At 64.6% G+C, this 24,242-nt stretch overlaps 2 protein-coding genes across 4 annotated transcripts in view; one reads left to right on the plus strand and one right to left on the minus strand.

Moving 5' to 3' along the window:
* The window catches only part of HIRA (histone cell cycle regulator), a 46,267-nt gene extending 25,810 nt beyond the window's left edge, over positions 1 to 20,457 (minus strand). The window contains exons 1-6 of one of the 3 annotated variants that reach the window (XM_069558462.1): positions 20,311 to 20,457; positions 8,134 to 8,196; positions 7,208 to 7,318; positions 6,103 to 6,193; positions 5,104 to 5,198; positions 325 to 420 (exon numbers count right to left, since the gene is read on the minus strand). In XM_069558462.1, the coding sequence (XP_069414563.1) occupies positions 325 to 420; positions 5,104 to 5,198; positions 6,103 to 6,193; positions 7,208 to 7,318; positions 8,134 to 8,196; positions 20,311 to 20,347 (493 nt within the window). In that variant the 5' untranslated portion in view covers positions 20,348 to 20,457. Of the gene's footprint in view, positions 1 to 324; positions 421 to 4,881; positions 4,949 to 5,103; positions 5,199 to 6,102; positions 6,194 to 7,005; positions 7,077 to 7,207; positions 7,319 to 8,133; positions 8,197 to 20,310 lie in introns of those variants that run through there. The other 2 variants (XM_069558464.1, XM_069558463.1) reach the window with 2 other exon arrangements.
* A 274-nt stretch (positions 20,458 to 20,731) lies between these two features.
* Positions 20,732 to 23,760, plus strand: MRPL40 (mitochondrial ribosomal protein L40). Its single transcript, XM_069558466.1, has 4 exons — positions 20,732 to 21,319; positions 21,418 to 21,501; positions 22,502 to 22,660; positions 23,326 to 23,760. Exons 1-4 carry the CDS (start codon positions 21,267 to 21,269, stop codon positions 23,648 to 23,650), a joined length of 621 nt encoding a protein of 206 aa, XP_069414567.1. The 5' UTR covers positions 20,732 to 21,266; the 3' UTR covers positions 23,651 to 23,760.
* Positions 23,761 to 24,242: the final 482 nt, after the last annotated feature.

Below are 24,242 nucleotides of genomic sequence, written 5' to 3' on the forward strand. Positions count from 1 at the left end.
GCTGTTGGGAGGGATTCCAGCCTGTCAGCAGGGACACCAGCTTTCTGCAGAGGGAACCTTTGCACCTGCTCATGCCCAAGGGCGTCGCAGAGAGACCAGGGGGCAGAGGCTGACCCCGCGGGGAGGGCGTACTAGCCGGCACGCAGCCGCACGGGGGCTTGGCTACTGCTATCTCTAAAGCCAACTTTCAAACCTTAAACACGGTCGACGGAGACCTGAATTACTGGCAAGACCCTGAGAGGCCGGCCGAGGGGACCCAGACCACCCGCTGCAGCCACCACCAGGGGCGCCGTGGCCAGACTGCGGGGCAGAGGCGGCGCAGACCTGGGAACTTCACGGCGTTCCAGATGACCACAGTGTTGTCCACGCTGCACGAGGCCAGCCAGGCGTCATGGGGGGACCACGCAACGTCCATCACATCTGGAAGACAAGGGCGGGCGGTCAGTCTCTCACCGTGGCGTGGGTGCACACACACAGCTCCACCCAGCCCGCCAGCGGGTTGATCAGCCAGCGGCCCCGGGCTTCTCACAGCTGGGCAGACTTGATCCGGGACCACCATCGCTAGACTGTCCAAACCACCCTGAAGCACTTCCCACTCAGGCCCTGCAACTGGGCAGGAGGCCTGGAGCGCCCAGCGGCCCCGCCCATCCTCAGACGGAGTGCGGCAGCCCCGGCCGAGGGCGCTCTGGTTCCTCCAAGCGCAGCACCTGGCTGGGCACGGGGTGTACGGAGGAACGGCTGGGGGCGAAGACAGAAAGAGCCGCCACTCAAGAGCCGTCGGGCCCTCTCCTCCAGGCCGTGAGCTCCTTGGGGGCAGCACAAGCTCTCCTGCTGCCCCACTCTGCGTTGCGGGCGCGGGCCGGGAGCAGGCTCTGGCACCCACGGCACTCTGCACACCCCGCATGTGGGGCGCTTGTGGGCGGGGGCTCCTCACGTGCTGTGAGCACGCTGATTCAAAGCCTCCTTTTTAGCTTCAGGATGGCTCCCTTCTAGCCTGCTGAGTCTATCTTTGCTTACTTGGCATGGCAAGACTGCCTGTCATTCTGACAATGTCTGCGGCTTCCCCTGGTGCCCCCGTGTGCTGGGAGGAGGCTGTGGGGGGGGCGGTCTAAGGTGAAGGCAGGTCTATAGCAGGCGGCACAGGAACCTCTGGGGCCTGGGTGGGTGCTGGGGCCTCCACGCACACCCCAAACCCCTGTGCTTCCAAGGCCTAGAGCAGAGGCCTGCTCACGTAGGACTCCAGAAGGGAGGTGAGTTTCTTAGTAATTTCCTGAACTGTGGATAACACAGACATCAGCCGCCAATTCCATCAGTTTTCCTTCCTGTAGGAGGTTATTGTCATCAAGTCTGTTATTCTCCCTTGTGGTACTTTTAAAAATTATTACTTCTTTTATATTTTATCTTGTTTTGTTAACTGTGAACAAACATCCGTTCTGCTGGTGGTCTGGGGGTGCGAGCGCTCCTTCCATCTCCTCTGCCGTGCGCCTCTCATGGCTGGAGCACGCCACGCGGTCTGCAGCTGATCTCACGCGGCCTCCTTGGCCCCGCCAGCTGCTGCGTGGCTGCTGACCCATCACCTCTGGACGACGCTTTCCTCCGGTTCCGGGGCCTTGGCGCTGCCTTGAACTCACAGCCCTGCGTTCTCAGGAGCCCGCGGCCTCCTCGACGTCCATCCCGCTGTGTGAGCTTCCCCCACGTCCCGACTCGCCCTACCAGAGGCCCTCTAGAGCCACCGCCGAGTCTGTGGTCAATATCCACAAGGGACACAACCTCCCCACACGCCAGCTCGGAGCACCTGCCTTCAGAACAAGCCCCTGAGTCCCCACTGCTGTCGCGCTCACCAACTCCCCAGCGTCATTCCATCCTGCCGTCCCCAGAGGACGGCGTCTCTAACAGCCTTAGAGTCTTCCACCTGCACCAACGACCTTGGCTTCCTGGCCTCAGCCACTGTCCCCAGGCCACGCCCAGGAGTCCTCCCTGGCCTCACCCCACCGCTCCCCCAGACGCTCCGATGGCTCTTCCCGCCGTGACGGCCTGGCCCACCCCTGCCCGTGCCGGCGCTCGCCCAGTCTCTGCAGGAGACCAGCCAGGCTCCACCCAGCTCCAGGCCCAGATCTCTCTTAAGCCCCGCCAAGTGGGCCTGAACCGGACCACACCTGCAGGAACCACGCCCGCCAGCGCCACAGCCTCCACGTGCTGCCCCGCGGCCGATGTGACCCCTGGTGCCCAGGCAGCTGGGGAGCGGGGGCGGGGGGCTCACCCTGAAGCTCTCAGCATCTTCACTTCCCCCCTCCCACTACTCAGCCGCACCCCGGGCCCCGGCCCTGCCTGTTAGCCCCTGCACTGGGGCCCCCAACCAGCTCACAGGTCTGCCCCCACCCCCGACCTCCGCTCTGCTCCCTGGATCTGCCCGACCACCCGCCCCGAGTTCACCGCCATGACCCCCGCAGCCCGACAGGCCCTCACCCAGATGCCGCCGTAGGTCCCCCCGCCCCACAGCCCAGGGCCCCGCGCTGCTCTGCCTCACTCAGCCGAGTGCCCGGCCCCAGGCCCACGGCCACACCCTGGGCGGCTGCCCTGCGGGCCCCTCGGCCTGGTCGGGCCACGTGCCCGTCCCCTCCCTGCCCTCCGCTCTCCCCGCTGGACACCACCTTCTAGGCCTTCCTCGGGAGCCTGAGTGAGCCCACACGGTGCGCTCTGCCACCGGGCACTCCAGCCGCCCCTCTGGCCGCCGCCGCCCTTCCGCTATTGCTGGAGAAAGCCAAGGCCTTCCGGCGTGAAGCCGATGAGCGGCTTGCTTCCGTTAGTCTGGAGTGCCTTCCGATGCTCCACGAGCCCTCGGAGGTTCACCCCTCACGTCGCCTCGCTTTGCATTGTTTTCTAGTTTCCCCACTCTCTCTCTTTTTTTGGTGCACCACGCAGCTTGAGGTGGCTGGATGGCATCACCGACTCGATGGACAGGAGTTTGAGTGAACTCTGCAAGCTGGTGATGGACAGGGAGGCCTGGCGTGCTGCAGTCCACGGGGTCGCAGAGTCGGACCCGACTGAGCGACTGAGCTGACCCAGCTGGCGGGTTCTGTCCCCAGACCAGGGACAGAGCTCGGCACGCAGCAGGCAGAGGGCTGCGTCCTCCCTGCTGGACCCCCAGGGCACCCCTGCGCACCCTCTGACTCTAACTGCAGTGCAGAGATCCCACAGGAGTGACGTGGGGACACCACCCATGCCCGTCTCTCCAAACCAATGGGGCGAGGCTCCACTGCAGCCTCTGTTTCCCACGCCCGTCTCCTCTCCAAACCAACAGGACAGGGCTCAACTGTGGCCTCCGTTTGCCTTTGCTCCCAAAGACCCAGGGAAGACCTTATCACAGTAAGGGAACAGTTATCTATGGCAATTCGGAAAAGAAAGAAGACTTTTATTAGGAATTGATGCCGAATAACCTAACAGTCATCTCAGAATGCCCTAGGCTAACCCTGGCTTTGCTTACCTCACTTCCTAGTATGTTAACACATGTGAACAGAGCCCCACGACACAAAATGCTTCTGTTATAAACCACCCTTAGCGAGAACGAATCGCTGCTGTCAAATGCTGTTAAATTCACAAGTATTCTGGTGTCACTGATTTTTCCAGCTTTTTCATATTTGTTGGAAAGGCAGGGTTGTAGCTTCCTTTGAAGAATAAGTATTTCTACGTTTCAGAATAATTCTTAATAGTCAAAAACCATGCCTCAACAGATAAAGTGGGCTCAGGAGCCATTTCTGAAGGTGACTCCCAGCCTCCCCAATGGTTACCATTTGCTCAGGGTTTCCTGACCCTGTGGCATCAACTGTGGAAACCAGAACTTTCTAGCAAACCCTGTTTCCTCCTGTGTTCTGTCTTCAGCTCCACACTACACATCACACTGCGTTCTGGCGGCGCCCACCGCGGTGAGACGCGCTCCTCAGACCTCCCACTCGACCCTGGTCACACACACCCAGCACGCGCTTTCACTGCTGCTTCTCAAGACCCAGCGCTTTCTCCCCATCTGCCTTCTGCTTTCTCATGGATCCTTTTTCTCAGATGTTTTACTCACACCTGCCGCCGGAGGTGCCCCCACTGAAGGTGAGCAGCTCTGCCTGCCTGTGAGGAGCCCTGGGCGGTGGGCTAGACGCAGGTATCAGGTGAGGGCCCACGGAAGTCCTCTCTGAGCCCCCCACCTGGGTAGCCTCACGGGCAACTTGCTGGGTTCCGGAGACGTAGCTGACTCCGTCAGGGTGACCCAGTGGCCCTCCCTCAGCCCCTGCTCACCCTTCCAGCACCGTCTGCAGCGTGGCCCCCCGACCCCCCTCCAGCTGCAGGCTCCTCCCCAAGGGCTCGGGACTCCCCCCACTGCTGGCTCTGCAGGCACGCAAGGGGCCCGCTCCCCCGCTGCTCGGCCTTGGAAGCTCCCTAGTCCGTCTCCTCTTAATGTGCGCAGGCCCTGCTGGGCCCTGGCTGTTTCCACCTGAGCCCGAGTCCACCTCCTCTGCCACAGCGTGGCTGGAGGGTCCCTCTCAGGCCCCAGGGCTGTAAGGGCCCCCATCAGCAGGGCCACGAGCCCTCTAGGACTGGCCCTGTACATGCGGCCGGCACCCCCAGATGCAGCGGGTGAGAGGCGGCCAGCTCACTGCCGGCCCCCAGCCCCCTGGCACGCCTGCCCAGCCCTTCCCGGCCAGACTGCAGGCTTTCGGAGGAAGACTGAACTGCCCTGACTCTGGGGTCCCTGGCCTCTGACCGAGTGCTGTCCACCTCAGTCCAGACCTGAAAGAGCCCACTGAAGACACTCTAAACACACTCAAAGTCAAGCAAGGAGCTTCCAGTGGGCCCCGTGGGCGGGTTTCTGCGGAATAAAGAAAGTGCGCTTACGGACTTAGCGATCCACTGATGAGGCAGTGACTCAGTTCCCAGGATAAACAGCGGGACGTGGGGAGTTCTACATTAAAGATATAAACACACAGCCCATGAGGGCAGGAGTGGGCACACTGACGCCGCCGGAGCGGGCGGGGGTCGGGGCGGCCAGACGCAGGGCTGCGCCGGGGCCCCGCGCTCCACGGGCCGCTGCGGCGCCCCCCCGGGCAGCCCACTCACCGCCTGAGTGACTCCGCAGGATGGAGACGCATCGCCACTGCTCCACGTTGGCAAGCTTGCCACCGGAGCCGAACACGGTGCTGGGCCCGATGTACCTGTGCGAGAGAGGAGTCAGCGGGGGCCGGGCGGGTGCCACGGAGACAGACAGACAGACAGCGGCCGGCTGCACGGCACGGGCTGGGTGCGCAAGGCCGCACCTGTGCACCGGGTGGATGCTCGCAGCCCGACCAGCCTTGGCAACGTGTCCAAGAGACAGAATGGCGTGGTGGCCACAGGCCCGGATGCCACTCTGAACGAGCACCCTCACGCCAGCGACGCTGGAGCGCAGCCCGGCACACACGGACACGCGCGCAGCCTGCGGCTCCCTTTAACTGGTGGGGCTGTGCTTTGCTTCTGTTTCTCAAACGCGGTGCCACGTGTTACTCCACGCGGGCTGAAGCCACAGGGTCCGGGCCCTCCTGCAGGGCCGTGAGCTCCCTGCTGGGGCGCTGGGGCTGGGACAGCACGGGGGCGGCCCCCGGGCCCCGCAGGCGTGCCCCGCTAACACCCTCCATCCGGCAGAACCCACCCAGGCTACAGGCAGGCTCTCCTAGCCACAGCCCCAGGGACACTCCGGCTGAGCGGGAGGCCTCTGGTCCCCAGCCTGCCTGGCCCAGAGGCCCAGGCCCAACCTGAGGGGCCCCGGAGACGGTGCACTGCGGCTGCAGGTGCTCGGGGCGGGGGGCCGTGGAGCCCCGGGAGAGAGGGGGCCGGCCAACGCCAAGGAGGGCGGGCTCTGGACCCCGTGTGCGGGGAGGCCTCACTGGCAGGACAAAACCAGAGAGGCCACCAGCGCCAGCCCTGGGGGGCGCTGAGCTGGTCTGCAGGCAGGTGGGGAGCTGCCCCAAGCACATGTACTTCCTGCCACCCCTGAAGCTGGAGCTCTGGGTGCCAGGGTGGGATAAAGACCAGCAAAGAAGCTTCTACGAACAAGACGAAAGAAAAGAAAACAGTGCTTACGTAGCCCGTTTCCACACCATAATCAGTTTGTCGTCTCCCCCGGAAGCTAAGTACATCCCACCGTTTGACCACCGCACACAGTTCACGCACGCTGGGGAGAGAGACAGAGAGGTCAGCGTCTGCGGGGCCGGGCGGCAGGCGCAGCTCAGGAAGGCCGTCCTGTCGGGGCAGGAGCGGGCGCGCGGGGCGCTGACCATGGGCACGAGCACCCGCCCAGGGCAGGGTCCGCGGGGGCACTCATCTCTGGGAGGTCAGTGCTGAGCGTGTGTTCCGGGAACTGGGAACTCAGACCCCTCCCGTCAGCAGGGTGCAGCCTGCTGAGACACGTCTCCGACCTGGGACGACCCTCCACAGGAGGGCTCGTGAGAAAAGGCTGAGACGCCCTCTCCAGAGCATCCAGGGAAGCAGCTTGGTAGAGCATCAAACTGGCTTCAAGCCACCTACCAGTTCCTTCCCAACCGCACACACACTGCCCTGCACACGCCAACTAAGCGGGCGGAGACCCCGGCCCTGCCGGTCGGAGCCCCCCGAGTCCCACGACACAGGACACTGTCCAGGCTGTGGCCCTCACGTGGATGGCGGGAGGGGCACAGTGCCCACGGGGGCGAGCCTAACTGGGCGCGAGCGTCTCCGGGGCAGCTGGGCGGGCCCCAGAGCCGGGTACGGCCCCCAGATGCTCCAGGGCAGGCAACTATGGCGCTACTGCGGGAGAGGACACCGCCACCCCGTCGGGGAGCCCGAGGGCCTGGCAGAGGCCCCAAGGGCCACGGCGGCCGGCCCGGTGTCTGCTTAGCCGTCTCATGGGCACCCTTCCCCGGAACCCTACTGCCTCCAGGCCACTGGTCCCACAGCCCCGTGGAATCAGGCGGGAATGGCTCGTGAGCAGGAAATCACCAGAGGTACCTGCGGACTGTCCAAAGGAGGTTCTGTGGGCGGGCCAGGTCTTCTGCTGAATAACTCACCCCGGTGTGCAGCCAAGATCTGCGCGTCAGACAGCAGGCCACGGGAGCTAGCGCCGCACGGCCTGAGCTCTCTGACCACAAACACACGTGCTGGCCTTGGGCACTGCGCCAGCACGCGAAGCCTGCAAAGGGCCCTGAAATACCTAAGTGGTTGTCCATCTGGCACAGCATCTTGGGGACGCGCTCGTCCTTCTCGTCATCCTCCTGGAGGACGGGAGACATGTTCCAGATCACAACCTTCCCAGAGTCCTGTCCTGGAACGGAGAAGCAGACACGACTCGAGGAGTCTGGGGCGGGCACAGGACACCGTGCCCCGCCCTCACCCAGCACACAGTCAGGCTGGCCGGGCAGATGAATGGGAACAAGCGCTGCTGGGCTCGGAGGCCTGGGCTCTGCCCTCGAGCCCGGCCTGGCCTCCAACTCGGGCCCACCAGGGGCCCGGGGGGCCTCGTGCCAATCCGGGAGGCGAGCGGCTGTGCAGGGCACCCACACCTCCCCACCGCCAGGCAGCGGGCACTCTGCCGGCACACACACCTGAGCCTCTCAGGAGGGATTCCACTGCTGGGAACTCCCAAAGGGGCAGCCCCTCTCTAACTCTCCAGTACAGAAGCGAAAACCAGTAAGGGCCGGGACATGGATGTGTCAAAACCTCCACACAGCGCCCCCAGGATGGCCTCTTGGCCAGGATCTTAGGACTCTTCCTCATCAGCCCCGGGCCTCAGGGTGCCAGCCCGGCAGGCAGGCGCACCCGTGCGGGTGAGGACGGAGCCCTGGCCCCGGGTGGTGCGCGGAGCTCCTGAGCCCCGAGAGCAGTGACGGCAGGCTGGAGCCTGCGCCCAGCCCCCTCCAGTTCTGCCGTGGGACCACCAGCCTCCCCGCGCTCAGGAAGCCGGGGGGCAGGCTGCCTAAAGCAGGAGCCCACTCAGCAGGGGTCAGAACATCAACCTGCGGCCAGAACCCTCGGAGTGCGCACTGAGCCCCAGGTTCGGCCGTGAGCTGCCACGGGCGCGCTGCAGGGCAGGGGGCGGGCGAGGGTGGGCACAGCGCCCCGCTGCTCCCCAGAACCTACCTTGCCCTCCAGTTGCAAACTTGGTCCCGTCCGGGTGAATATCAACTGAAAATATTGGTTTTCCTGGGAACAGAAGAAAGAAACACACAGTCACAGACCCACACGCGCAAGACACCAGCGACTCAAGCACCGCCCACCCACCGCCCGCGGGGACAGCAGGCTGCCAACAAACGCCGCAAGCGAGCAACGGCGCGAGCTGCCCACAGCCGCCCGGGCACGACAGCGGGGCAACGTCCTGTGCCCATGGGCTGGGCCTGCAGACCCCACACTCACCCAGGTCACCACCAGGTGGGCGTGTCTGGGAGGCAGCTCGGCCCGCCCCAGTCCCAGGGGCGGCAGCGATGGGCACCCCCCAACCTGCCCCACTCCGGTTCAGCTGGGCCCCATCGGCGTCACGGAGTCGTCTCCGCGAGCGCAGCCCCACGGGGTGCGGTTAATCAGACGGCACTCCCCGCGGGGAAGGCCAGGTCCCACTGGGGCCCTCGAGGCTGGAGGCAGTCGGGCAGACTGACCAGCGGAGGCCCTGCAGCAGACTGTCTGCGCCCACGGGCGTCTCCCAGCCAGCTCTCGGCCTCCTTCAACCCTGGGCCTGGCCCAGGGAGGGGGCTCAGGGACACACAAGCAGCCTGACGGCGAGCTGGACATCGGCGGTCACCAACACAGACGTGAGGTGGTCGCCAGGGGTCTCTCAGCTGAGGACACTCTGTCTCCATCACAACAGAGGGGCACGGTGGACGTGGGCATGTGAGTCAGGCTCCCATGTCACGTGACAGCAAGCGGGAACCGAAGGGGAGTGTGGCTCCCTGCAGCGAAGGCTCCCGGAGGGCACGGCCACGGTGAAGCCAAGCGCAAGCTTCCACGAGGCCGAGGAAGGCCTCCGCCTGGTCATGCCGCAGTGCCAGGGAGCGGCAGGCACAGGCCCCGAGCGCTCCTGCTCTGCGCTCTGGAGGCAGCGGCCACCCAGGCCCCGAGCCACGGCTCTGTCAGGACAGGCCAGCTCTGCCTGGCAGCTGTCGGCCCTGACCCAGCAGCACCCACCCGCGCACAGCGGCCGCCAGAGCTCGTCCCGGGGCACAGACCCGCACAAGCCCCCTCCACCCTCAGGAGAGCCCAGACACCGTCCACAGCGGCCCCGGGAAGGCAGGCGTGGGCAGCGTGGGGGCGTGCCGCCCATCCCCGCAGGCAGAGGGGCTGCAGGGAAGCCGCTGTGAAGGCAGTTTCCTGCCATCTGCACCGTGGGGAAGAGAAAGGACGCACGGGGACGAGCCAACCCAAGGAGCCTGCTCCCTCGCGTTCCGCATAGGCCAAGCCGCCTGGGCAGCTGCCATCGGAGCTGAGCTGGCATCAGTCCTAAGTGGTGCAGCAAGGAGCACCCATGTGCCCGGCTGGAGCACAGCACACTCACCTGCCCGCAGACACACCCGGAGCACCCAGAGCCCGGCCCGGCACACGCACAACCCCAGGGAGGCAGGATGCACACGCCGCTAGCCCCGGCGTGGAGCCGGGGGCGGAGCCACTGAACTCAGCCCGGGGCTTCCTGCAGAAATCACAGGTGCCCTGAACCCCCAAGGCGGAGGGTCAGCTAGAAGACGGGGCACCACCCAGGAGTGCAGATTTGGGGGCAGGCTGCCACCCAGGGGCAGGAGCAGCAGCAGCTCTCACAGAGAAGGCACTGTAGAGCTGGAGGACACGGGGACGGCAGAAACGGGGGTGGGCCCAGGCCCTGCCGCTCACCAGCTGCACACCCTCAAGGAAGGCGCTTTAGCTCTCTACGCGGCCCCTCATCTACAGACGGGCAGCGGAGCCCTCAGCTAGACAGGCAGCCAGAACCCTCATCCACCAGACGGGCAGCGGAACCCTCATCCACCAGACGGGCAGTGGAACCCTCATCTAGACAGGCGGCTGGAACCCTCATCCACCAGATGGGCAGCGGAACCCTCATCTATGGACGGGCAGCGGAACCCTCATCTACGGACGGGCGGCGGAACCCTCATCCACCAGACGGGCAGCGGAACCCTCATCTACGGACGGGCGGCCGGAACCCTCATCTACGGACGGGCAGCGGAACCCTCATCCACCAGATGGGCAGCGGAACCCTCATCTAGACAGGCGGCTGGAAACCTCATCCACCAGACGGGCAGCGGAACCCTCATCTATGGACGGGCGGCCGGAACCCTCATCCACCAGACGGGCAGCGGAACCCTCATCTAGACAGGCGGCTGGAACCCTCATCCACCAGACGGGCAGCAGAACCCTCATCTACGGACAGGCAGCGGAACCCTCATCTATGGACAGGTGGCCGGAACCCTCATTTAGACAGGTGGCTGGAAACCTCATCCACCAGACGGGCAGCGGAACCCTCATCTACGGACAGGCAGCGGAACCCTCATCTATGGACGGGCGGCCGGAACCCTCATCTAAGGACGGGCGGCCGGAACCCTCATCTACGGACAGGCAGCGGAACCCTCATCTATGGACAGGCGGCCGGAGCCCTCATCTAAGGACGGGCAGCGGAACCCTCATCCACCAGATGGGCGGCTGGAACCCTCATCTAAGGACGGGCAGCGGAACCCTCATCCACCAGACGGGCAGCGGAACCCTCATCTATGGACGGGCAGCGGAACCCTCATCTATGGACGGGCGGCCGGAACCCTCATCTAAGGACGGGCAGCGGAACCCTCATCCACCAGATGGGCGGCCGAAACCCTCATCTAAGGACGGGTGGCTGGAACCCTGGTCCACGGCCGGGCGGCCGGTCTCCAATCTACAGGACAGCCGGCTGGCCCGAGGAGGCAGACGAGGGCTCCACCTCACGGGGCCTCCATGGCCTGCGCCTCAGTCCGGAGCCTCTCTGAGCAGGGCGCACTGCACTCAGCGAGGCTGGCACCCGTCTCCTCTGCAGGGGCGCGCCTCGGGTCAGAGGACACACGGAGGGACCTCTGAGGGGCTCTGGCAGTGGCGCTGTGGCTGCAGCGTGAGAGCCGGCTGTGAAGCCACAGAGACGTGCCCCCGATGGGCTCTGCAGAGACGGCGACACAAGTGAGGGACACCCTGGGAGCCGCCGCAGCCGGCAGCCCACCCTCGGGCTCTGCTCCCAGACGGCCCTGACCCCACCCCCCCGAGCACCCCACTCCCGTGCTATCTGGGGGTGCTGATCCGAGCAGCATGCGGCTCCCCACTGGGCAGGAAGAGAGTCAGCTACCGAAGCCGGTTCTGACCGGGGCGCTCAGACAGAACCCTCCTCCCGGGCCTTAGGAGGCCCCTGAGTCCTGACCTTCACCTAACACCACCTACAAAAACCAACCTGAGATGGAACAAGGGCCTGGATGTTGAGCGTGGCAGTACAAGAACTCTTGGAAGAAAGCAGAGGGAGGAAAAAGCTTCCTGACACTGAACTAGGCAACGGTTTAAGACGCGACAGCGAAGGCACGGGCGCTAGAGAAACGGGACAGCCTGGATTTCCTGAAACCTGTCATCATCAGAGGGTGCTACTAACAGAGGAGAAAGGTCACCGTGGAACGGGTGAGATGCTGGGAAGTGACATCAGGCGTCCAGAATACACAGAAAACTCCTAAAACTTAACGACAAAAAACCTCCAAAACTTTGATTCAAAATGGGCCAAGGGGGACCTCCCTGGGGGTCCGGTGAATAAGAACGCACCTTGCGATGCAGGGGGGGTGGGCCTGATCCCTGGCCCAGGAACTAAGATCCCGCATGCCATGGGCAGGGCAACTAAGACCTCGCCCTGCAGCAGAGACGCCGCGGGAGCACTGAGGCCCGAAGCCACAGCCAGGGACGGACAGACGCCAGCGGGTGAGAAGACCTCGGACACCTGTAAGCAACGGGCAGAGGCTCAGAGGGATGTTCTCCAAAGGACAGCCACCGTAAGAAGAAAAGAAAGAGAAGTAGAGACCAAGGCTGGTGGGGAGGAGGTGGAGAAACGCACCCCGTGGGCTGGCGGGAACAAGGACTGGGGCAGCCCCCACGGCAGCTCTCAGGGGAGTGCGGAGTGAGCCGCGCTGGGCTGCGCCTAGCTGCTCAGTCGTGTCCGACTCTTTGCGACCCTGCAGACTGCAGCCCGCCAGGCTCCTCTGTCCATGGGGATTCTCAGGCAAGAATACTGGAGCGGGCTGCCACGCACTCCTCCAGGGGATCTTCCTGACCCAGGCATCAAACCCACAAGGGAAGCCCAGAACTAACCGGGATCCAGCAACTCCCCATCTAGGTTTATGCCCCAAAGGACTGGAAGCAGAGTCTCAAGGAGGAGACATTTGTACCCCATGTTCCCAGCAGCTTCATCCACAAGAGGCAAGAGGGGGACGCAGCCCCAGGGCTCAGTGGCGGATGACGGCTGAGGAACCGTGGTGTGTCTGCACAGTGGAGCATCACTCAGCAATAAAAAGCAAGGAAATCCTGACAGGCGCGACAGGGAAGAGCTCTGAGAACATGCTGATCATCCCCATCAGCCAGTCACAGAGGCAGGCACCGCACGACTCCACTTGTACAAAGGCCCGAGAGGAGTCAGACTCAGAGAGACACGGAGCAGGACAGCGGTGCCAAGGGCTGGGGCAGCTCCAGTTTCGCAAGATGAAAATGCGTGGAGACTGGCTGCCCCACAGTGTGAACACGCAGGGCACTGCTAAATAGCACATGTAGGAGACGGCAACATGGTAAACCTTACGCTCACTTTCTCACAACTTGAACAAACGCTAACCAAACCCGAACCAGACCACGCACGTCTACACGCAAGCGGGCAGGCGGGGCGGGAGCTGGGCGCCCTTATGCGGCAGCTGAACCCACACGGGCAGCACTGCCACCGCTCCGGAAGCAGGGGCCACGTGCACAGGCCCTCACGGCCTGTTTTCTGAAACCGCGTGCCCGTCCGGAGACACACGAGCGTCAAACACCTGTGGCCGCCGTCAGCGTGCGGATATGCTCCCCTGCAGGTGCCAGGCGTGCACGTCCGTGCCACAGCCTGCAGTCTGCAGAGGCCCGGCCGCCCGCCTCCAGGCCCGGCGCCCACACTCGCCACAGGGGCCCAGCCGCCAGGCCCCCCGCCTCCCTCTCGCGCCCACCAGCTCTCCCCTCCGACCCGCGCTCCCCTCGTGGGCACCCCCCGCCCCGCAGAGCCAGCCTCCTCTCCCAGGAACGCTGTGGCCGCCTCACGGCGTCTGGCCCACTCTGCCCAGCAGGATGGGGACCGCGAGCGCCGGGTACCTCGTCTGCCTCCTCAGGGTCTCCCCAGGCCCTGCAGCGTGCAGCAGGCCCCCCAAACACCGGCAGTCGCGAAAGGCTGGGCAGAGGCCCCGCGTTCTGACACCTGCCGGGAAGGTGGGTTCTCTTGACTGAGGGGTTTCATGTGTCAGCCCCGCCGGGGGAGCAGGGCCCAGCTGCACGCCCAAGGGGCCTCTGGGACCCCCAGCGCTTCAACCACAACCTCTGGGTCCTAAGTCAGCACCGCCGCCAGACACCTCTCAGGTGTCAGCTGCCCGAGACGTTCCAAACAGCGCACAGGAAGGAAGCTGGAGGCTCGCGCCAGGCAGCCGTTCCTGGGCTGGCTTCGGCTTTTCGCGCCGTGAGCCAGGGGTGAAGCCGGTGCAGGCAGAGGCTTGCAGACCGCTGTCCCTTTTCCTGAGTTTCCACGGTGCCATCCCTTCTGCCCAGACCCATGAGAAAGGCAAGAGCGGTCAAGCACCACATGCCCACAGAGGGAAAATCCGTTTAACAACCTGAAAAATCACGCTGTGGGTGATAATACTGCGCTGCGTGTGTAAAAGCTGCTAAGACAGTGAATCCTGGAAGCTCTCATCAGGAAAAGGGGTCTCGTGAAGATACTTCCTGTGATGATCACCTTTGCGACATGTACAAATTCTGTTGCACACCGGAAATGAATTACTGTTTTGGGTCAATTTTAAAGAGAGAACCGCCACCCCACAGTATCATTTCCGTGAAGAATGCCGGGCGGCCCCGCAGCTGTCTGGAGGGAGGCTGCAATGGAAACGCTGGGCTTGCTGTGCTGCGGGTCTGCGGCTAAGGTCTTCAGTGGTCCAGGCACCTTCACGATGCAGTCTAGGCACTAAGCAGAGCCTGTGTGCTTATTTCTTTCGGCCGTCCCACGCAGCACGAGAGGTCTAGCTCCCCAACAAGGGCTGAACCCCAGGTCCCGCGCTGGGAGCGTGCAGTCTTAGCCACTGGACTCCCGGGGAGGTCCCAAAGGCAGATACGTTTGAAAGCACCAAGTCACCCAGTTGTCTTTCCCAAACGGTCGGAAGGACCACGTTCTAAAGTCTTAGCAGTGCGTTCGTTTTTGCATTTTCTAACTTCCTAAAGAAAACAGGTCTTACTTTTCTCAGAAAAACTTTTTTACATCTTTCAGATGACAAGTGCAGAGCCACCAAGCTCTCCGCTCCCCAGACCACACCCCGTTAACACGACCGCGGGCCGACTCGGCGGCGGACGCGCCCGGCAGAGGAGCCCCCCGCCTGCGCCCCGACGGCAGCTGTAGGCAGAGCGGCGCTTCAGCAAGGCCCCCAGGCGCCCCAGCTGCTCCTCCACAGCCTCCCGGGCCCTGGGGGTCGCGTTCACCCCCCATATTCCACCTGGCGACTCTCTGGGGAGGGGGAACACTCCACATCTCCAGTGGGGAACAGATCACAGAGCCTGCTTGACAAAACTCACCACGGGGGAAGCTAGACGTCTGTGCAGTTCAGTATGTAAGTTACGCTTCAAAATCAGCATGTGTGCGTGCGCGTATGTGTGTGAATGGCACACCCACACCCACGTCCACGCCCGCACCCACAAACGTGCACGCTCACTGCAGCGGCGCCACCCTGGCCGCCTCCTGCGCGGTCACGGCCACAGCCTCTGCCCGGGTCCCTCGGCTCCCACACCTGGCCCAGGCCTGCGGCCCGGCAGAGCCACGAGGCCGTGCCAGGTGGACTTCTGCCCGGCCCCAGGCCCGCCCCGCAGGCGTCCTCTGGCTGCCCCCTGCGTGAACGCTCCGCCTGCAGAGGGCCGCCTTCCCACCATCTGGCCTGGGGTGGACTGCTGGCAGCCTGTGACGGCTCCCCAGGGGAAGAAGGGCTCCCTCAGACCAGGGCTTCTTGCCAGGCAGCCTGGGGGGAGTGCAGAGCCTGCAGGAGGAATAGGCGGGAGACGTGGGCGGGCCTTCCGCCCCCTCTTCTCACAGGAGGCACCCGGAAGCCCCAGCCCCGAGTAGACTGCCCCCCCCCTCACCTACTCCTCCTGGCAGGAATGGCGTCGCCTGCTGCTCCCCAGGACGGTGCTCACGCCCTGCCCCTGCAGGAGAGGCAGGCACGCGGCAGACAGCGCGGAAGGCGGGTGGGCAGCCAGGGTCTGCGCCATGCCCAATGCCCGCTCTGTCTCCAGGCGTGCTGCTGACCGCAGCAGGTCTCGGGAGCCGCACACCCTGACAGTCCACGGGCAGACCCCTGGAGAAACAGAGGCACCTCGCCCCTCTGGGGAAGAGGAGGGTTCGAGGCAGACAGGTCCCAAGACGGGGCCACGGCTGCAGGGCCCTCCCGGCTGTGTGACTGGAACTCTACTCCTAAGGCGAAAGCAGCTTTTTACACACTCTTTAAGTTAAAAGAAGTATCTGCAAACACCTTTCTTTCTGGCCTCCGTCTCCACTTTCTTCTCAGCATGTTAACGAAATCCACAGAGTGTCTCAAATCTAGTCACCTGCCTCTACCTGGCTCACTTCCACCCTGACCTCCTGCCTCCACTGCGTCTCACACCCAGACCTAGGAAACTGCCTCCCTGCAACACCCAGCCTCCCCAAGAAGGCCCAGGCACCCCCCAACGTGCCGGGAGGAGCCCACACTTCCAGGCAGGTGCTGAGGGCTTCAGCCCAGAGCCCCAGAGGCCGTGGCCCGCGCGGCCCATCGCTGACACGCTCGCCCGCTCGAGCCCTCCCGGGGCCTTCACTCCGGACACTCCCGAGCAGCAGCATGTCCCCCACCCCCTGTCCTCCCAAGGGCCAGACTCAGGCCTACGGCCCGCGCGCCCCAACCCCGCCTCCTCCCCGGAGGCTGTCCGCTCTGCACTCCGGACAGCCGCCTGTCCAGCGGTCTGCCCTGCACCTGCCCGGCGCACATCCACCTCTGGTCCCACAGGACTTCTCTGCAGGAGGATTCAGCGTTTAGGGCATAAACCCCAAGCGTATGATGCAAAGCAGAATCCCACCCAGTTGCTTCTGAGCCTTCGTCAGACGTATTCTGGTTACTTTTCAAACCCACTACTGTCTCCAGGCGGAAGCTGGTGTGAGACTGTGAAGAGCACCCACCTCCTGAGCCTTCACAGGTGAGCTGGGGGCAGGCCAGGCAGGCGTCACCCGCCTCACTCGGCAGACCAGGTAAGAGATGTCAAGAGCCTTCTGGAACACAGGTCTGGCAAGCAGCAGAGACTCAAGAGGAGGACCAGCTGACTCCAAAACGAAAGGCAAAGCCCTCGTCCTCAAGCAGCTCACAGTCGAGTGGGACGGGTGAACAGGTCCCCGGCAGCAACCACCGAGAGACACGCTCGCCCAGCGCGGCTCCCCCAGGACGGAGCTCGCCACAGCGCACCCTCACCCACCGGCTCCCGGAGCCTCATCCCCGCCAGCGGCGGAGACCCAGCACGTCCCCAGACACCAGCCTGTTGGACTAGTCTGATCCGGGCCAACAGCACAGGTTACGGGAAAGACGCGGTCACGAAGCGTCCCCTCCTTCCGGCCTGTCCTCAGAGCAGCCGTGCGGGCCTTTCCGCACCCAGGAGGCTGCGGTGCCCCCCCCTTCCCTGCGTCTCCCCTTCAAGCTGACGTTCTTAAATGGCAGTAAAAGGCCTTAAATCCTCTGCGGGATGAGAAGGGATCGCAGACAGGGGAAAAACACACACCTCAAAGCAACGGGACAACTGGAAAATTACGCTGTTGTTGAAACTTTGCCTTTTCACAGCACTGCCGTCCCAGTGTGAGCCAGGAACCGACGGAGGACGTGACTCTGTCAGTCCCGGCCCTTCTCGTTGGAATGGGCTTCACTCAAGAGCTGTGCGTGAACTCCACAAGGGGACAGAGGCCCAGGGAGGAGAAGAACCATGAACCTCCAGTCAAGTTTTCTCAACATACAGACTACGTTTTCCTACAACTGAAACATAACTGCTCTCACTCTCTAACCAATATACGGTCATAAGTTAATTAGAGACAAACCTTATCTTGGCCAGGCCTAAAATAAAATACTTTGGCCACCAGATGCTAAGAGCCAACTGACTGTAAAAGACCCTGATGCTGGGGAAGACTGAAGGCAGGAGGAGAAGGGGACGACAGGACGAGGAGGTTGGATGGCATCACAACTCAGGGTTGGTGAGTTTGAGCAAGCTCTGGGAGATGGTGAAGGGCAGGGAAGCCTGGCGTGCTCTAGCCCATGGGGTCGCAGAGTCAGACGTGACTGAGCGACTGGACAGCAAAGGAATACTGTCTCCCAGAACACAGAATACACCACGCACACGCGCGGACAGCCCCCTGTGTGTAACCGCTACACACACGGCAAGCCTCACGGGCTCCTGTAGCACGCCTCAGCTGAAGGCGGCCTTCCGAGGCTGGGCGCAGGGTCAAAGGGCAGGGTCGGATCTCACCAAGGTGCAGAAGGTGGAGTCAAAAGCCCAAGAATTCAGTTGGCAAATGATGATGTCTTGAACCTGCTCTGACCCCATGTTCAAAGCTCCTTTCTGTGACGTGACTTCAAGATTTGACTCACCTCCTTAGCACAGTGGTTCTCATCTGGCGGTTCTGGCCAACAGGCGCCCCGGCAACGTCTGGAAACAGGTTCCGTTGCCACAAGTGGGTGATGTCTGTGTGTGTCAGTGTGTGAAGGCGCCCCTGTGCAGAAGCCAGGGCTGCCGCTAACACCCTACAACACATGGGCCGGTCTCCACGCAATCACGTGCCCCCAAATGTCAGCAGTGCTGGGACAGAGAACGCCTCCCCTGGAAGCAAGGCCTCACCATCTCGTCAGCCTGGAAACAGACGGCGGGCACGCACACCTGCACTCGGCAGACGCTCGCCCGGCAGCCTGGACACCGGGCCCTGCCCCGCGGAGCGCCTTCCCTCCCTGGGCTCTGAGAGCCCAGACAGAGTACGTTGGAGCCGCATAACCAGTCAGGAGACGGAGTGCAAAGTCAGGAAACCAGAAAGCGCAGTGACATACTCTCCAAAGCACCTCGACCTCTTTGGTTTGTGAAACTGAAGTACGGGCGGCCTTCTTTACTGGCCACCACCCACGGCTGGGATTCCGAGCGGCTCCCGCCATTCACCAGTCTTTACCGGACGGCGCAGGCATGGTCCAGACCAGCAGCCAGCCTGCGCTTCAGGAGAGCTGTCATTTACCAGCAACGGTCCTTCTGAACGCTCCGTGAGACTGGGGCTGATTTCAGGAGACTTTAAAAGAAAGGAGATTCGACAAAGAACCGGTCTAAAAGAGTCTCAATTTCTTTTACCGTTATCTTCTAGGTTTCTAACGCACTTCAGACTCAGGGGAGCCCTCTCTCTTCCTCCCCAAGCAAACACCCCAACTGCACCACAAAGCAGGCAGGGCAGGCACCGTGAGGCTCCCTGTCCTCAAGGCCGGTGGGGAGGCCACAGGAAGGAGCCCGGCCCACAGTCCGGCCCACCCTGCCCAGCTGACTCTTTCCCGCCCTTGCCTAAACGATCGCTTAAGCATCCCGACCTGCCTGTGCTCATGCAGCGTGAAAATCACGTCCTACACGGGAGCTCATCCCGAGGCCAGCAATGATGAGCGGGAGGGAGACAGGAGGAGCGGGCGCCACACACAGAGCCGGGCTGCAGGGCGCCACAGGGGAGACTCCCGCCGGCTTCACCGGCGCAGCAACCAACTCTCCCTTCCTGACCCACACGCACGACTTACGACGACTGAACGTCCGCCCAGCTCTGCCGAGGAGCCCAGCCCTCACCATACGCCTCAGGAAAGGCACTTGGAGCAAGAGGCAGGAGAAACGAAACCAGAGCTCTCCGCTTTCGCGCTCACGCACCGGCAACCGAGTTAGTCAGTTACGGCCACCTCAGCTCTCACCTGCGTCAGCCCGCGTTATCAGACCCTCTGCACAGAAGGCACAGCCGCGTGGGGCAAGGGATACGGAGCGAGCCAGGCAGTCCCTGCGCTGGGGGCACGTAAGGCACCCACCCTGGGGCCGAGAGGGTCTACTGAGTAACAGGAGCAAAGAGAGACCTCGCCCGGACCCTGGGAAGTGACAGAGACGTGCCGCCCTGCAAGGTGGGAAGGCAGAGCAGTGCCGCGCCCAACAGCAGAGTACTGCTCAGCGCAGCTGCTGCAGGAGGAGGCATCCCGAGACCCCAGCTCAGAACTGAGCGCCACCGGCTCAGGGAAGGAGAGAGCACCTACCCGACCAGCTCCAGAGGAGCACTGCAGCTCCCTCTAGGCGCCTGGCTGAGTACAAACGAGGAACAGGGCAGAACCAGGGTGGCTCCTATCTATCAGCAGTCAGACAGCCGGCGGCGGCGGGGACCCTGGCCTGGAGGACAGGCCCCCACCCAGCGCTGCCCGTGGGGGCTGGCGGCTGGCGCCCCTCCCGTCCCAGGGAGCCGAGGCCAAGCCCTGCAGCAGGTGGGCGCCCCAGGCAAAACTGGGCCAGCACTGCCGGGCACCGCACGCGTCTCTGCACCAGCCTCTTAACCCAGCGCACGGAGCAATCCGCTCCACCCGAGGGGCCCGGGCGCTCCAACTCGGCGCGAACGCAGTCCCGCGGGCTGGGGGGGGGGGGGGGGCCTCAGCCTGGCGTCACGGGGCTCCACTCGGAGGCACAGGCAGCGGATCCAGCCCCCGGGGGCGGCAGGACCTGCCCCTTCCAGGCCCCCGCGCCGCCAGCGAAAGGGCCCCCGCGCCCGGCCGTCACACGCTGGCCCGGCCCGGCCCGCGCCCGGGGTCGTCTCCGCCGCCGGGCTGCGGCCTCCGCCCGGACCGCCAGGCCGCGGCCGAGGGCTCCGCGCACGTGCGGGGGCGCGAGCACGTGAGGCGCCCGGGGCCCCGCGCGAGGACCGAGCCCGCCCCGCCGGCCCCGCGGCCCGGGCGCCCCCGCCGGGGCGAGGCGGGAAGGCCGGCGCGCGGCGCCCCGGCGCCCCGGCCCGCGGCCCCCGCGCGCACTCACCATTGTGGTTGACCCAGGTCGGCTTCAGGAGCTTCATTGTTCGGCCGCCGCCGCCGCCGCCGCCGGGCTGAGGCGAGAGCCGCGTCGCTCAGCGCGCCCGGGCCATGGAGCCGCCGCCGCGCGCGCCCTCCGGCCGCCGCCCGCCCCGCGCGCTCAGCGCCGCCGCGCCATCGCCGGCCCGCGCCCCCCGCCGCCGCCGCCGCCGCCGCCGCCCCCCGCGCTCGGCCGCCGCCGCCGCCGCCGCAGCCGCATCCCCCGCGCCGCTCCTCCTCCGGCGGCTCCCGCGCAACGCCGGAAGTCACGGCGCGCACCTGCCAAACGGCCCCGGCGGGAAACCGCTCCCCGCGCGCTCGGGCCGCGCGGCGCCAGGGCCGGGCGGGCGGGCGGGCGGGCGGCGCCGCGGCGGGCCCGCCCCGGGCGGCGGGGGGCGCGGGCGGGCCGGCGGGGCGCGCGCCCGGGGCGGGGGGCGCGGCGCCCGGGGCGGGGGGCGGCCGCTGCCCCGGCGGCGCCCGGCGGGCCAATCGGCGGGCTCCCCGCCGCCCCCGGCGCGCTCTCACTGGGCGCCCGCGCGCGAGGGCCACGTGCGGCGCCGAGGCCCGGCCCCGACGCCGGCGCCCGACCGCGGCCTGCCCCGCGCGCCCGGCCGGCCCGACGCGCCAGGGCTGCCGGCCTCCCGCGCGCCGCCGGCCTCAGCGCGCGGGGCGCGGGGCTCGCGGGGCGCAGGCCGGGCGGCCCGGGGGCGGCGCCCGCGGGAAGCGGCCCCCCGAGCGGCGCGAGGTGCGAGGCGCCGGCCGCGGGGCGGGGCCGCGTCGGGGGCGGGGCCAGGCGCGGCGGCGGCGGCGGCCGGAACGCGGGGCCGCGGGGCTGCGCGGCGGCCGGACCGCAGAGCGGCGCACTGCGCGGGCCGGACGGCCGAGGCGCGCGCGCCCGGAAGCGGCAGCCGGCGGCCCGGGGGCATGGCGGCCGCGGCGCTGGGGGCGGCCCGGCGCGCGCTGCGCCCCGCGAGCGGGTGAGGGCGGGGAGCGGGCGCGGGGGGCGCGGGGGGCGCCTGGGTCCCGAGCGACCCCACGGGGGCGCGGCCGGTGACGCGCGGCCGGTGTCTTGCAGGCTCCTGGGGGCGCGGCCGACGCAGACGGGGGACGCGCGGCGGCGGGCCTCCCTGCTGTCCTTCTGGGGACTCGTGCCCACGAGGTAAGCCGGCCGCCGGCCCGGCCTGGGGGCTCCCGCGCGGAGAGCGGGGGTGCGCGACGTTCGGTGTATGTCTAACCAGGTCAAAAATTAAATGCAGGATGGTTTGAAGACAAGTCGATTCGTCTTGGAGGGACTCCCATGTAAAAGGTTGAAAGAGCACAGACAGTGCCTCTGTCTCTTGCTGCCTGGAGAGGTGCGGGGAGCCCGGAGCGCCCTTGTTTCCACCTGGGACCCTGCACACCTTCCACGGGCGTCGTTCACGAGCCTCAGTCTTGATGCCAGAGGACTCGATTGTTCTTAATAGTAACTTACTGGCACAGCAGAGGTGCTCGTCCGGGCAAACCAGACTTGATACTGGAGGATGAGGAAATTTGTTAAAATATCAAACGGTATAAACCGGAACTTGCTGGTCATTTTTATTATACTGTCTCTTTTAGTCTTCCTCATGTTTATAAATCACACATCTATTTAAAATGTGAGTAGCAAGTTTTTAGGGTAAACAGCAAGGTCTAACTATAGCACAGGGAACTAGATTCAGCATCCTCAGATATTCTGTGATGGAAAAGAACAGAAAAAAAGAGGTATGTATGCATAAAAGAGTCACTTTGCAGTGCAGCAGAAATGGACACAACAGTGTTGACCAACTATACTTCAGCTTAGAAATACATAAAAATGTGAGGGGTGAGCGTGTAATTCGTCAGTTTGGTAATTTCATATTTCAGTTTATCTCAAGGCCTACCTGAACCCTTGCACTAGAGATGAGCTCTTCTCTTTAATTTATGCCCTGACACCCCGTGGAGTTTTTCCCCCACTTTCTGGGTTGACCATGCCTGCCCAGTTCTGAGGACGCTCGCTGGGGGCTGTTCCCGGAGGCCAGCGCCCACGGTTCTTCCCTAGCTGGGAGTACAGTTCCGGTGTGCGGGCACTTTGCCTAGCGCCATGTCTCTGCACGCTCACGACACCACAGAGGAGGACGTGCAGTGTCTGCCTTGTGCTTTAGAGCAGAGCCTCTGCGGAAGAAGAAGAAGGTGGACCCCAAGAAAGATCAGGCAGTGAAGGAGCGCCTGAAAAAGAGGATCCGGCGACTGGAGAAGGCGGCCCAGGAGCTGATTCCCATTGAGGACTTTATCACCCCGGTCAAGTTCTTGAATCAAGCGAGGTAAGGGCCTCTGGGCTCGAGGTCTCGGGGCAAAGCAGCTGTGTCACCTTCAGGAAGTGGTGTCATGGGAACCTCCCACCTGTCATGGGCAGTCCTAGGCCCGGGCTGGCCTGGCCCCATGCTGAGCCCTCTCCTGGAGAAAGTACTGCTGCTCCTGAACGGCCGAGTATGGGCGGGAAACTCCTGGCAGGGCTTGAGCAGGCTCGAATGTGGCCCACAGCCCCCGCCCCTCTGGATGGCAGGAAACCTTCGGCCTCCTGCTCCGGGACGTACTCGATTGAAGTACTCGCCGGTGGTGGGGTGGGGTGGCTGGGATCGCTGCCTCATCAGACCCCACTGATACAGGGGGGACCCCGCTGGTTTGGGGTCTCCGGGGCTGATAACAGGCTCTCGACTCCCTGGGATATTGGTCAGTTTTCACGACGCCATTTGACTTTTCTCCAAAGCCGGCTTTCACCACGGTCTGCTGGGGGGATCGCGGTTTCTTGTCTCCATGTAAAGCGAACGGCCCAGTTCCCAGAGTTGCTGCCGCCACATCCACTGCCCCACCCCTTAGTTTGTCCCTGTGTTCCACGCGCGTCTCCAGCAGGGACACTCGGGTCCCGTGCAGTCGGTCGGTGAGGTCTGTACCTCCAGGGCACACCCTTGGCTCTGCGTGTCCCCAGGCAGCGGCCGCCGGTGGAGATCCCCTCTGAGGAGAGCGAGCGGAGAGCCCTGCTCCTGAAGAAGTGGTCGCTGTACAAGCAGCGCGAGCACGAGCTGGAGAGGGCCGCCATCGCGTCCCTGCTCGAGGCCCAGCGGGAAGCTCTGCGGGAGCTGGAGCTCACGGCCCCGGAGCTGCATGCTGAGGCTACCAAGCGGGACCCCAGCCTGTTTCCTTTCGAGAGACAAGGGCCAGACTACACGCCGCCCATCGCCAACTACCAGCCCCCAGAAGGCAGGTACCAAGACATCACCAAGGTGTATACACAGGTGGAGTTCAAGAGGTAGAGATGCGAGCAGCCAGCCTCGGGACACACCGCCCGGCGGAGCCCACCCCACTGGGCTCCGGCCTGCTGCTGACCGGTCAAGCCTGCTGTGAATAAACGTGTTGAACCTCGTGTCTGTCTTCTGTTAGTTAACCTGTCTGAGGCTGCCAGGGGTGAGGCAGCCCTTGCTTGCCCGGCCTGGGGAGAAGGCGGCCCCCACACTGACTGCTAATCCTTCAGTGACCAGGAAGGGGCAGAAGCCGCTGGCAAGAGGCAGGGGCCCCAGGGGTGGGGCCAGCTCTGGGCTTTAAGCTGGGGATCAGAGGGGCGCCAAGGAGAGTGTCAAGGACAGGGACCCACTGGTAGGGCGGCGTGTCCTCCAGGATGGCTGACACCTGACCCGGCCCAGGCCGCTCAGTGTGGGGCAGGGGAGGCGTGAGTAAGGTGGGCACCAGAACAGATACCACAGACCAAGGGGCTGAAATGGTGGACGTTTATTTCTCTCAGTTCCGGGGCTGGATGTCCCAGGTCCAGGTGTGGGCAGGGCTAATGCCTTCCGAGGACGCTCTCCTTGGCGTGCAGACAGCCATCATCTTCCCGTGTCTCCGTGTGGT

The sequence above is a fragment of the Ovis canadensis genome, chromosome 17 (assembly GCF_042477335.2).
Source record: "Ovis canadensis isolate MfBH-ARS-UI-01 breed Bighorn chromosome 17, ARS-UI_OviCan_v2, whole genome shotgun sequence".
Lineage (NCBI taxonomy): Eukaryota > Metazoa > Chordata > Mammalia > Artiodactyla > Bovidae > Ovis > Ovis canadensis.

Coding starts and splice junctions, on each gene's coding strand:
- MRPL40 (XM_069558466.1), top strand. CDS start 21,267: ATGGCGGCCGCGGCGCTGGGGGCGGCCCGGCGCGCGCTGCGCCCCGCG. Junction 21,320..21,417: donor GCGCTGCGCCCCGCGAGCGG/GTGAGGGCGGGG, acceptor GGTGTCTTGCAG/GCTCCTGGGGGCGCGGCCGA. Junction 22,661..23,325: donor AAGTTCTTGAATCAAGCGAG/GTAAGGGCCTCT, acceptor GCGTGTCCCCAG/GCAGCGGCCGCCGGTGGAGA.